Source organism: Eschrichtius robustus, chromosome 1 (assembly GCF_028021215.1).
Source record: "Eschrichtius robustus isolate mEscRob2 chromosome 1, mEscRob2.pri, whole genome shotgun sequence".
In the NCBI taxonomy this organism is placed as follows: domain Eukaryota; kingdom Metazoa; phylum Chordata; class Mammalia; order Artiodactyla; family Eschrichtiidae; genus Eschrichtius; species Eschrichtius robustus.
Genome location: NC_090824.1, coordinates 67,692,273 through 67,705,639, shown reverse-complemented (window position 1 = coordinate 67,705,639; position 13,367 = coordinate 67,692,273). Strand labels below are relative to the sequence as shown.

At 33.3% G+C, this 13,367-nt stretch overlaps 1 protein-coding gene across 3 annotated transcripts in view; it reads left to right on the top strand.

Moving 5' to 3' along the window:
• SCFD1 (sec1 family domain containing 1) overlaps window positions 1-13,367 on the top strand; it is a 132,131-nt gene that overhangs the window by 66,139 nt on the left and 52,625 nt on the right. For all 3 annotated transcript variants that reach the window (XR_011074312.1, XR_011074313.1, XM_068546621.1), the window contains exon 15: window positions 12,572-12,668. Coding sequence is in view for 1 of the 3 variants with exons in the window: in XM_068546621.1 (XP_068402722.1) it covers window positions 12,572-12,668 (97 nt within the window). In the remaining 2 variants the exon portion in view is untranslated. The remainder of the gene's footprint in view (window positions 1-12,571; window positions 12,669-13,367) is intronic.

Below are 13,367 nucleotides of genomic sequence, written 5' to 3'. Positions count from 1 at the left end.
AGGGTAAAAGATTTGAACAAAGATTTGACTAAAAAGATACACGGGTGACAAATAAGTTCAGTGTCAACAATCATTAGAAAAATACAACTAAAACCATAGTGAGATACCTCTATACATCTATTAAAATGTCTAAAATTTAAAATATTGATCATGCCAACCTTTGGCAAGGATGCAGAAGAACTAGAACTCTCATATATTGCTGGTAGGAATGTAAAATGGTACACCCACTTTGGAAAACAGTATCTCTGTTCCTTAAAATGTTAAACACAAACCCATTTTATGCTCCAGCCATTCTACTCCTAGGTGTTTACTCAAGATAAATGAAATCATATACGTTCATTGTACATGAATATTTATAGCAGCTCTTTGTCATAGCCCAAAACTGGAAACAACCCAAATGTCTATCAACAGGTGAATTGAATGAACAAATATGGTATATCTATACAATGGGATATTCTACAGTTAAAAGGAAGATACTATTAATACATACAGTATGTATTGTTGGATGAATCTCAGAGTAATTGCACTGAGTGAAAGATGAATGGATGAATCTCAGAGTAATTACACTGAGTGAAAGAAGCCACACACACACACACAAAGTACATAATCTATAATTGCATTTACATAAAATTCATAAAAATGCAAGCTAATCTATAGTGACAGAAAGCAGGACATAGAGAAGGGTGTTGGAGGGCCAAAAGGAAAGAAGTACATTGAGAAAATTTCCTTGGGTGATGAATGATATGTTCAGTGTTTGGATTGTGTTCATGGTTTCATGGGTATATACATATGTTAAAACTGAACAAATTCTGTGTATTGTATGTCATTATACATCAATAAAAGTGAAAAATTCAAACAAAGCTTAGTGTTCATCTATTTCAGGTCTTTTATAGATAAGAAAACAGATTTTAATTAAGTCATTGAGAAACCCAAAGACTAATTTTGGTAATGTGAATTTTTGGCATTGCGTTTTAAGTGACATAGAATATTAAGAAACAGAGAATATGCTACGTAATTTGTGAGTGGGTAAACCCGGGAGTTTTTTACAGACTTTTCCCTTATAGGAATATGCAGTAGGTTAAATGCAGAGAGTAGAAGCAGAATTGAGATGAACAGTCAAATGTTTAAAATAAAAGGAGAGGACAGATGCATTCCTTACTTTTTTAAATAGATTTCTCACATTTTATTTATTTATTTATACCTTGACTTGTTCTACAGAATTTGAGGTCACTTACAATGACAACACATAGAATAGCAGAACAGAGAATAATTCATGAGCACCAGGGATATACAAATCAAAGTAGAAAGTAAAAAATCAAACATAGCCCTTATAATTCCTCAGTCCTGTAGCACCCACTTTCCAAAGTCCTTCACGAACCTCCTGTGGAACTAGGATTTTCAAGCTAGAAGGAACGGTGGGACAGAGTTTTTAGTAGATTCCACAAATTAGTGAGGTTTCTTCCTTGGTGAAATAAGGTTAAAAATAAAATTTACTGTATCCCCCTCTTGGAGATTCATAATGCAGTATAATATACACATTTTATTTTATTTTTTAAAATTTATTTATTTATTTATTTTTGGCTGCATTGGGTCTTCGTTGCTGCACGCGAGCTTCCTCTAGCTACGGCGAGCGGGGGCTACTCTTCATTGCATAGCACGGGCTTCTTATTGTGGTGGCTTCTCTTGTTGCGCAGCATGGCCTCTAGACGCGCGGACTTCAGTAGTTGTGGCTCACGGGCTCTAGAGCACAGGCTCAGTAGTTATGGCACACGGGCTTAGTTGTTCCACAGCACGTGGGATCTTCCCAGACCAGGGCTCAAGCCCATGTCCCCTGCATTGGCAGGTGGATTCTTAACCGCTGTGCCACCAGGGAAGCCCAATATATGCATTTTAAAAACTTATTTAGCCAATATTTCTCAAACTCCGTTGACTTTGGAACACCTCTAGGGATTATTTCTTATAACCAACTCTGAGAACTAGCATTCTGCAGAACATGTTTTGTGAAATATTCTTCATTTAATCAGTGAAGGAAATAAGATACACTTCTCATATCTCCAGAAAAGGTTAAATGTTCCCTAGTTAATGGCAGAGTTGGAACTCAAACCTGGAACTTTTTGTATTTTGTCTTGTTATCTCTTTACCATACCATTTATCATTGTTATTCAGTTTCAGTCCGGTTCAGTTTATTAAGTAAAGTCACGAAATGTTTCATTTAAAGAAATGCCTTAAAGAATTTTGCATTCTTTTACCTGACTCCTTCTGATACTGCCATTTTTGCTTTCTTTTCTCTATACTTATTGATCACCTACAATGTACAGTTCTGTAGACGGTTCTTATTTTAATCGAGTGAAAATATTTACACCCTGATTGTTATGTGAGTACTAGAGCACCTTTAAAAAACATGTATTTTAAGATACTATGTAAATGAATGTGTTTTTACTACAGTGCCTTATAGAGTGCTTTACACTTCACAAATATTTTATTATCAAACATAGCATCCTCAGATCATGATCGTTGGCTGAAAAATATGAACATGTGATGTATTTTTTTCCTTTTAAAGAGAACAAACTTCTTTTGTGCACTTGTATATCAGATAATTTAACATAATAGATATGTTCTCTCATTCTACAGAGGAAAACGAATCTCAGAGGTACTGAGTACATGACTTGAGACCAACTGCCAGAGCCTGAACTTGAACTTTGGCTTTTGACTTTTAAATCCCGTACTCTGTCTACCGTGCTGTAGTTCCTTAAAACATAATCACCAAAAATGTAATGAGAATGGTTTTGCTCTTTTATAATCCCTTTAGAGTAACCATGGGTCCAAAAGTAATGTAAACAAGCAAAAAGTAGAAGTAGGGAGCCCCAGTTGTCTTATTAAAATATTTGACCAATGTGTTCATTCATTCTTTTTAAAAATACTCAGTCGGCCTAGTCTTTTATGTCCATGAATGCTTAAATAGGAAATGAAAATTTAGTCAACTTTTAAATTGTTTCGTAAAGCAAGTATACTTTTTAAAATAATGGATTTGTTTTAAAGGTCAGTTATGTTGAAATACCAATAAATACCTCAAGAAAAATTCCATGCTAGGGTTACTTATTGACTGTCATAGCGAACGTGAATACATACAAATATATGTATGTATTATATGCTTTGTGTATTCATTGTCAATGTAAGACTACAATCCTAAAGCTATCTTTTTTTTGAAGCACATGCAAAATCATATCTGTGTTGTTTTCCTTTGGTTTGAGTTATTTTATATAATATCTATGGAGAAGTAAAAGTGAAAGGTGTTATTATTCAAAGCTACACAAATCTTTCCAAGATATTGCAAACACTTTATTAAATGTGGCCCTTTCTTTTGTTTTACATTAGATGCATGTCTTTTTTGGCTTTAGTTTTTTTTTAATTAATAGACTATTTTTTTAGAGCAGTTTTATGTTTGCAGGAAAATGAGTGAAAAGTACAGAGGATTTCCATGTATCTTCTTACCCACCCGTCCCCAGTTTCCCCTGTTATTAATCTCTTGCATTAATGTGGTACATTTGTTACAATTGATAAGCCAGTATTAATACATTATTAATACCAACTAAAGTCTGTAGTTACATTAGGGTTCACTCTTTGTGTTGTACATTCTGTGGATTTTGACAAATGTATAATGACATGTATCCATCATTACAATATCATACTGTTCAACTGCTCTAAAATCCCCTGTGCTCCACCTATATATCCCTCCCCCCAATCCCTGGCAACCACTGATTTTTTACTGTCTCCACAGTATTGTTTTCCAGAATATCAGATAGTTGGAATCATACAGTATGTAACTTTTTCAGAGTAGTTTCTTTTATTTAGTAAAATGCATTTAAGACCCTTCTGTGTCTTTTCATGACTTAATAGCTCATTTCTTTTTATTGCTAATTAATATTCCATTGTCTGGATGTACCATAGTTTATTTATTCATTCAGTTATTGAAGGACATCTTGGTTGCTCCCAACTCTTGGCATTTATGAATAAAGCTGCTATAAACATCCATGTGGTGGTTTTGGGGTGGACATAAGTTTTCAACTCCTTCCAGTTACTATCTAAGAGCATGATTGCTGGATCATATGGCCAGAGTATGTTTAGAATTGTAAAAAACTGCCAACTGCCAAACTGTCTTCCAAGGTGGCTGTACCATTTTGCATTCCCATCAGCAGTGAATGAGAGTTCCTGTTGCTTCATATCTTCACCAGCATCTGGTGTTGCCAGTGTTGGATTTTAGTCATTCTGATAGGTATGTAGTGTGTCTTTTTTTTATATATGATGTCCTATTTTTTGTACATACTTTATTTTTATTGAAGTATAGTTGATTTATATACAATGTCGTGTTAGTTTCATGTGTACAGCACAGTGATTGAGTTATATACACACTCTTTTTCAGATTCTTTTCCCTTATAGGTTATTACATGTATATACATTTATTATTTATTTAATTTTATTTATTTATTTACTTTATTTTTGGCCACTCCGCAGCAGCATGCGGGATCTTAGTTCCCCGACCAGGGATCGAACCCACACCCTCTGCATTGGAAGGGTGGAGTCTTAACCACTGGACTGCCAGGGAAGTCCCAAGTGTGTCTTATTTCAATTTGCAATTTTCTGATGTCATACGATGTGACGCATCTCTTCATACACTTACTTGCCGTCTGCCTATCTTCTTTCGTGAAACGTCTGTTCAGGTCTTTGGCCCATCTTTAAATTGTATTTTGTTTTCTTATTGCTGAATTTTAAGAGTTCTTTGTATTTGGGGTCGGGGCGGGGGCGATTAGAATCCCTTCATGGATGTGTCTTTGCAAATTATCTTATCCCAGTCTGTGGCTTGTCTTCTCATTCTCTTGGTAGTATCTTTCACAGAACAGAGGCCTCTAATTTTAATCAAGACCATCTTTTTAATTATTTCTTTCATGGATCATACCTTTGGTGTTCTATCTAAAAAGTCATCACTATACCCAGGTCATCTAAATTTTCTCCTGGTATCTTTTAGGAGTTTTAGTTTTGCATTTACATTTAGGTCTGTGATCCATTTTGAGTCAATTTTTGTGAAAAGTGTTGGGTATGTCATTTTTTTTTTTGCATGTGGATGTCTGGTTGTTCCTTCACCATTTGTTGAAAAGACTTTCCTCCTCCATTGAATTGCATTTGCACTTCTGTCAAAGATTAGTCAACTGTATTTGCGTGAGTCTGTTTCTGTACTATCATTGATATATTTGTCTGGGTTTTTTTCACAAACACCACACTGTCTTAATTATTGCAGCTTTTAAGTTAAGCATTAAAATCAGGTGTTGTCAGTCCTCCATCCTTTTTTTTTCCCTCCTTCAATAATGTGTTGACTATTCTGGGTCTTTCCTGTCTCCATATAAACCTTGAGTTTGTCAATATCCACCAAATAACCTGCTGAGATTGAGTTTGTCAATATCCACCAAATAACCTGCTGAGATTTTGACTGGAATTGTGTTGAATCTATAGATCAAGTGGGAAGAACTGACATCTTGACAATAATGAGTCTACCTATTCATAAATAAGAAATATCTCTTCATTTATTTTTTGAGTCCTAATGAAAATGGTATTTCCTTTAATTTCAAAGTTCAGTTGTCCATTGCTAGTATATTGGAAACCGGTTGACTTTTGTATATTAACCTTGTGTCCTACAATCTTGCTATAATCACTTATTAGTTCCAGGAGATTTTTTGGTGTTTCTTTGGGATTTTCTACATAGACAGTAGTGTCATCTGCAAACAAAGACAGCTTTATTCTTCCTTCCCAATCTGTATGCTTTTTATTTCCTTTTCTTGTTTATTGCATTAGCTAGGACTTCTAGTACAAGGTTGAGTAGGAGTGTGAGAGGGAACATCTTTACCTTGTTCCTGATCTTAGCAAGAAAACATCTAGTTCGTTTGCATTCTATTTTCTGGAAGAGATTTTAGAGATTTGGAATGATTTCTTTCTTAAATATTTGGTAGAATTCACTAGTAACTCACCTAGACCTGATGCTTTCTATTTTGGAAAGCTATTCATTATTGATCAATTTCTTTAATAATATAGGCCTGTTCATTCCATAAGTGAGTTTTGATAGATTGTGTCTTTCAAGGAATTGGTTCATTTCATCTAGGTTATCAAATTTATGGGCACAGAGTTGTTTAAAATATTTTTATTATCCTTTTAATGTCATGAGATCAGTAATGATGGGCCATCTTTCATTTCTGATACTATTTATGTCTTCTCTTCTTTATTCTTAGTTAACCTGGCTAGAAGTTTTACCAATTTGTTTGATCATTTCAAAGAACCAGCTTTTGGTTCCAGTGATTTTTCTCTAGTGATTTCTTGTTTTTAATTTCATTGATTTCTGCTCTGATTTTTATCATTTCTTTTCTTCTGTTTACTTGGATTTAATTTGCCGTTCTTTTCCTGGGTATATCTTTTGAGAGTTCAACACATTAGTGAGATAAAACTAAATGAGAGTTATGATAAAATAAGACATAAGAGTTTACAGGTGCCATATAAACCTCTGTTTTCTCCAGAAATATTATAGATAAAGCAATTTTTTGTATTTCATTATAATAAGGTTGCTAATATTAGTATTTTAATATTTGTCATCTATAAAGATCATTTCGTATACATTTAAAATTTCTTATTACATAGATCATTTTTGTTAGAATTTAAATATTTTTAGGAGTCAATATATATGATAAATTTATAGATTAAATAAACTTGTTTTCTTATTCTAAAACAGATTTAAGTCAGCTTCCACGACTAGCACATACAGCAGAAATCATGAAATAGAAACTCACAATAGTTTCTATATAGTTATAATTGTAATTCTCAAATTTGGCTTTGAATTTTCTGGCAACCACAGTAAAGAGATATGATTAAATTCCTGAAAAATTTCTCAGAAAGAATTTGTTTTTTATTCTAAGCAAAGTGTTCCTTAGTATTGTGTTACAAAAGACATTGTTCATATTGGGCATTATCTAGAGTAAATTTAGTGATGTAACAATGCAATATTTTAATATCAGTTACTGTCATGGATTTTACACGGCAACTTAATGAATGTTAAGGGCATAATATTAAAATATAATTAATTGAGGGCAGTTTTATGAGTGACCAATGTAATAAAGTCTAAGTTTATAGCACTTTAGTGTTTTTTTCCTTACACTAAGAATAGAATTTTTAGTATCTAAAGTGGAAATATTTTGCATTCTTCAAATAATATAATAATACCACTTTTTTAAATTGGCTGGATTTAGATAGCAGAGAAGTTGAGGTTACGCCTTCTGATTTGGGCCTGGAATGCTAGAAACTCAGTGTTCTTGGTAGAGAGAAAAATGCATATATTTGGAAATGAGATAACTAACTAGTAAGGTTGATAGCCTGTTGTGGAAATTGAAGATCCTAATCAGGTTCCTCACCTTGACAGTATACTGTCCCATCTCTGCACAGAAGTGAGGTAGAAGTATAATGATGAATTTTATTCAAGATTTCTAAGTCACTGTGGCATATGAGCAAATGCTCCAGAATAAATATTCTCAGCCAGCTGTGCTATAGAACACCTTAAATATTTTCATGGAACATTCAGTTTTAGTGCAACATAATTTTTCAAGTTAGCAAACCCATATAAACCCACTGACATGAAATGCAGCAAAAAATACACCTAAATAACTAAAAATATATTAACATGCTGTTGTGTTATATTATGAAAGGCAATTGAGTTTTAAGAGAATTCCAGTCATCTTGAGGGGCACAGGCATAAAATAATGAACAAATAGCTTAGTATAATCTAGACTTTATACTCTAGTGACATATACAGACCACAGACTATTATAATACAGCATACAGAGGCCATTCACCTGGAGGAAGAATTATCCAAAGCAGCCTTGAATGATGATAGGAACTGCACATTTAAAAAAGAAAGGAAAAACAAGAAAAGGCTAGAGTATAAAGGATCTTCAACTTAAGATTAGGTTATATCCTAAAAATATAGTTCTAAGTTCATTTTAGCTTAAGGATATGCTTTCCTGTAGACATTAACATGGCAGATAGGTCCCTGTCCTACAAACCCTATTTAATTCATAATCTGGAATGTTTCAAATGTTGTGTTGCAGCAAAGAAGGGTTTATCATCCCTTCTGTCTCCTGTAAGAAGTACTGGTAGAAGAATATTGGGATTCTTAGTAGTGAAAAGAAGTAATAACTGTCTAATCCCTTCTTGTCTTTACTTTTACTGCTGACTAGGGAATAGAATTGGGGCTTGGAGAAGAAGGAAGGCCAAGAAATACCACTCTAGTCTTTGTCATCACCTCAGTCTATGACTGAGGTTGTAGCCAGCAGTGAATAGGGAGTCCCAGAATGGTGTTGTCTGTAGCTAGGATAAACAGAGGAATGGTAAAAGAGAAGGAAAAAAATCCCCCACAGTCGTAGGAAGGAAAAAGGAATTCCTTTCATGTCTTGTATGGGTCATCAATAAATCTTCCTAGGTAATGGGTTCTCAAAAGGCAAGAAATGCATACTACTTATACATCCCGAATGACTTGAGGGTTTTTAGAAGTGTCCCTTCTTTTGTTCTTTTTAAACCTAGTAGACTATTGGCTGTCACCAGTCAAAAAATGCCATACACACAGACATATACATAACACTTTACACTTTATTTCAAGTTAACAAAATTATAAACACAGTTACAGGTAAATGACAATTCAATACATTTAGTTGGATAATATATATAAAATGCATATATATGTGGTTAATTTGATGTGAATGTTGACACAGTGCACTGAGAAATGAAAAACATCAGCCTGATTGTCAACTGATAACTCTGAAATTGGGAGAAAAACACTAGAATTTTTTTTTTTAAATCAGATTCTTCTCTTAGGTCTTCTAAAGGGATTTTTAGGAAATTCATGGCTCTCAGAGTTTATATTCACTAGATATAATTTGTATTCCATATATAGTCCTTTATTTTTCTGTAATATTCCCTTCTTGGTCATTTATTCTTGATATTTATTGAAGCTACCAAAAATCTGTTTATTATCTTGACCTTGTTATTTTGTTTTATATTTGTAATTTATCTATTTTCTATGTAACTCTTGTTATCCAATTTTTGTCCTCCTTTGAATCCATATTGTAGAAGAATAATCAATCTTTGGGACAGAAGTTGTTTCTCTTAGTATTTTCCCTTATTTCAAGAAAGTGAAAAAGGACCGATCTATAGATATTATGTCTCTGGACAAAGTAACCTTTTACCACATATATGTAAATTATGTGTATTACCAAAAAAACCCCAAATATATACTAATTGACACATATACTTTCTTTCATAAAGCATATACAAAGGAAGCAATAAATTGTTCTTGAGGAAAATGTAATTTTCCCTACTCTTTATCTGTGGTGTACATTGGAGTCTGACCTGGATTTCAATCTCAACTCTCTACTACTTCTACTCTGGTAACCTTGAATAAATTTATGTTTCTTTGTGTCTGTTTCTTAATCTTTAAAACAGGACTAATAATTCCTAGCTCATAGTGTTATCTGGAGAATTAAATGAGATAATCTAAGTTTGTAGTTTTTAAACACTGTTCTCTGGTACCCTAGAGCTCAATAGAGACATTTAATGGGTCACTTGTATCTTTATGTTTAGGGTTCTGCAGAAGATTTGGTTTGAGAAAGAGGGTCCTGAGGTTCTCTGTTTAAAAACATTTGAAAGCCATAGCTGTAAGTAAAGTGCCTTGCACATAATAGATACTGAACAGATACTAGTTTTTTCATGCAGGTTAGAAAATCTCCACTCCTTTCTCTCCCACATGAGGCTCCCTTCCAATCAGTATATTGAAATGCTGTGTTATTTTTCTTTAACTCCTTTATTGAGATATAATTCACATACCATACAATTCACCTATTTAAAGTGTACAATTTAGTGGTTTTTAGTATATTCACAGAGTTATGCAACCATAATCACAGTGTAATTTTAGAACATTATCATCACCTTCAAAAGAAACTCTACCCGTTAGCAGTCGAATTAACTTGTTTTTGAATTCTGTTTCCATTGTTAATTAGAAATTAAACTGTGGGTAAGTTAATACATCAAGAAGAGCAAAATGAATCTAATGTCTGTACCTCCATAAATCAGTGAACCATGTTTCTTCATTGATTTATGTAGGTACAGACATTAGATTCCATTATGGCATTTAGCCTACTTAATTTTATATATTAAATCACTAAAGACTTGATTCTTTACATTTTTCACTTCTAGAAGTTCATTTTCATAACTTTTAAAGATGACTACTTGATCTGTATATGTCCTGCTCTTAGCTTAGACATTCAACAAATATTTTATCAAGTACTTGTTATGAGCCAGGTGCTGTGTTAGACTCCTAGGGTTAAACAATTAATTAGACACACTTTAAGGAGTTTACAGTTTTAGAAGGGTAACAGGTAAACCAAAGACAGTAATGTGGTGTGATCATTATTATGGAGAAGTGTACAAAGTGCTGTCAGTACACACTTAAGGGATTAATAAATTCTCCCAGTGAAGAAGATTGGGGGAGGGGCAGGAAAGGGAAAGAACAGAGACTGAAGAGTTACAGAGAGGCTGCAAAGAGGCTGGACCTTGAAAAATGAGTAGAATTCACTGGGCAGGTGATGGAGGAGAAATACATTCTAAAAAAGCTAGGAGTATAACCCAAGCCTAAGCCTTGAGGATTAAAAGCATACACTACATTTAATAAAAGTCAGTGAGTTAATTGATGTGACTAGAGGGAACTGAACCTAGTGAATAGTGATAAAACAGAAAAGTTGGCTGGAGCAGATTGTGAGGGCCCGAAAGTCAGCCTAACACCTTATTTTATCACCTTCCCCCTTCCATTCCTAGCTTTACTCTACAGATAATTAGCCTTTCCCAATCTAATATTTATGTTAACATAGTTCCTACTACTATTATCCTAGTTCCCCAGGAGTTATCTTTGACTTTTTTCACTAGCTTCCTTCCCATATACATTCTCATGTTAATTATTAAGTATCTGTCTCTTCCTTTCCATTCACACAGTCACCACCATGTTCTCTTTCCTAGGATCTCCTTTCTATTTCTTTTGTTCATTTTTGATATTACATTTTTCCATTTCTAGGACTTTACCTCTCATCTACTTTGTTATTCAAAGTAGCTTTATACAGTAGTTAAAATGGTTCCTGTATCAGGGAATCTGAAGAATATGAAGAGCCATTTATAAAAGGGAAAACTCTGACAGAGTTTATTAACTCTTATCTAGACTTCACTAATAAGGAAATTCTCCGTGTACTGGTTATATTGAGTGAAAACAAGGGACAGAAGAGTATAGTATATTACCTTTTGTGGCAGAAAGCAGAGGGATCTTAGGGTATAGATACTATTTGCATAGAGAAAGTGAAAAACTATAGGAGAAATAAAGAATATCCAAAGAAGCAGGTGGAAATTGGGTGGAAAAGGACAGGAGTGAAGACAGGTCTCAATGTATTTACCTTTTCATGTTGTTTGGATTTTCAAACGGAATACTTCATCTGTTTAAAGCTCTGGCCTTGTGTGCCACTGCAGGGGAGTGGGATTGAGGGACTCTGGTTGATTGCCTGTTGCCTCATATATGAAATCACTCCTGAGTCTGCCACTCAGATCTATCCACTCTGATTATGCCTTGGTATGATCCCTTTAACTGAAATGAACTCTGTCTATCCATGTCCCCAAATCACTTTCAAAACAATTCAAAACTCATCGCTTCCTTCTCCACAATTGGTTAATTATTTATTTCATTCTATCATCTGAGCTTGATATATTTATTTATATTCTATATTTATATTTTGGTTCTTTGTTGGTATCTCATAAGTATTCTCATTTATTTCATGAATGGTTTCTACTTAGACTGGTAATACCTTCAGTAGTAAAGCATGTTCTTTTCTCTCTTTTGTCTTATTTGAAGCATAATTTAATAGATACTCGATAATTTTTATTTACCTTGGATTATCCTAACATGTTAATTTCATTTGGATAATTTTAATCAACGAATTTTAAATTAGAAAAGCTGCCATACAGAAAAGCTAAGTTTGACTACTTTTCCATTATCTAAACTTCAAAGTATTAAGTAGGAAAATAGTTTATTTAAAAACCATTGAAAATAATTAGGGTAACTTTCCGGTTAGGATGAAAATATCTGAATTTACTCACTAAAACAGTAAACGTAACACGACCACTTGACATTAATTTGCATGGAATACAGTGTTATTTTTATGCTAGTTACTAATTAATACAATAATTGAGATTTGTGTGATTTTTTCTTTGCTAATATATGACATGCAGAGTTAATTCTGAATTTATAAGTAAAATATGATAAATATAATAGTCAATCTATCATTTTTTTTACATTAACTATATGATCAAAAGTAAGAAACTTTAAATTCTACTAGGAAATGAACATTTGTTTTTCAAATTGATCATAGAAAATAGAAACTTGTAAGCTGAGAGTCCTTTTGTATGTTTTTATTACTTGATGTAGTCTAATCTGACACTTATTTTGAAACAGGCAAGAAAATTGGATGTATATTTTGAATATGAAGAAAAAATAATGAGCAAAACTACTCTGGATAAATCTCTTCTAGATATAATATCAGACCCTGATGGTATGTACCATGAATTTGAGGTTAATGTAAGTTTTACTTCTGATGAATCCAGCATTTTCAATTTGAGTAAAATCTGAATAGAATCATTGTTTTTCTCACAATCTTTGCTATTAATGAGATAATTAAATGAGCTATTTCCTGTTGAGAAGTTTGTAGCATAGCAGTTACTAAGGTAGAAAAATGATTTACATTTTATTTTATTGAACTTTTCTTTGATGGTATGTAAGTGCTTTTTTTGCGGGGGGGAGGTATTTAAGCACTTTTTATATTCATTTGTTTAAAGTGATACATTTGAAGCTCAATTTCTGCTGGCTCCAGGAAGATTTGAAGGTAAAATATTCAAAGCAAGCATCTCTAAGTGATGCAGTTTCTAATTACTTTGGTGTCACCCTAAAGAGTTTCCTAAAAAAATGTATCTAAAACTGAATTTTGTTTTAAATATTTAGGGAACTCACTTTTTTTTAAACACCTTTATTAGAGTATAATTGCTTTACAATCGTGTGTTAGTTTCTGCTTTATAACAAAGTGAATCAGCTATACATATACATATATCCCCATATCTCCTCCCCCTTGCATCTCCTTCCCACCCTCCCTATCCCACCCCTCTAGGTGGTCACAAAGCACCGAGCTGATCTCCCTGTGCTATGAGGCTGCTTCCCAATAGCTATCTACTTTACATTGGTTAGTATACATAAGTCC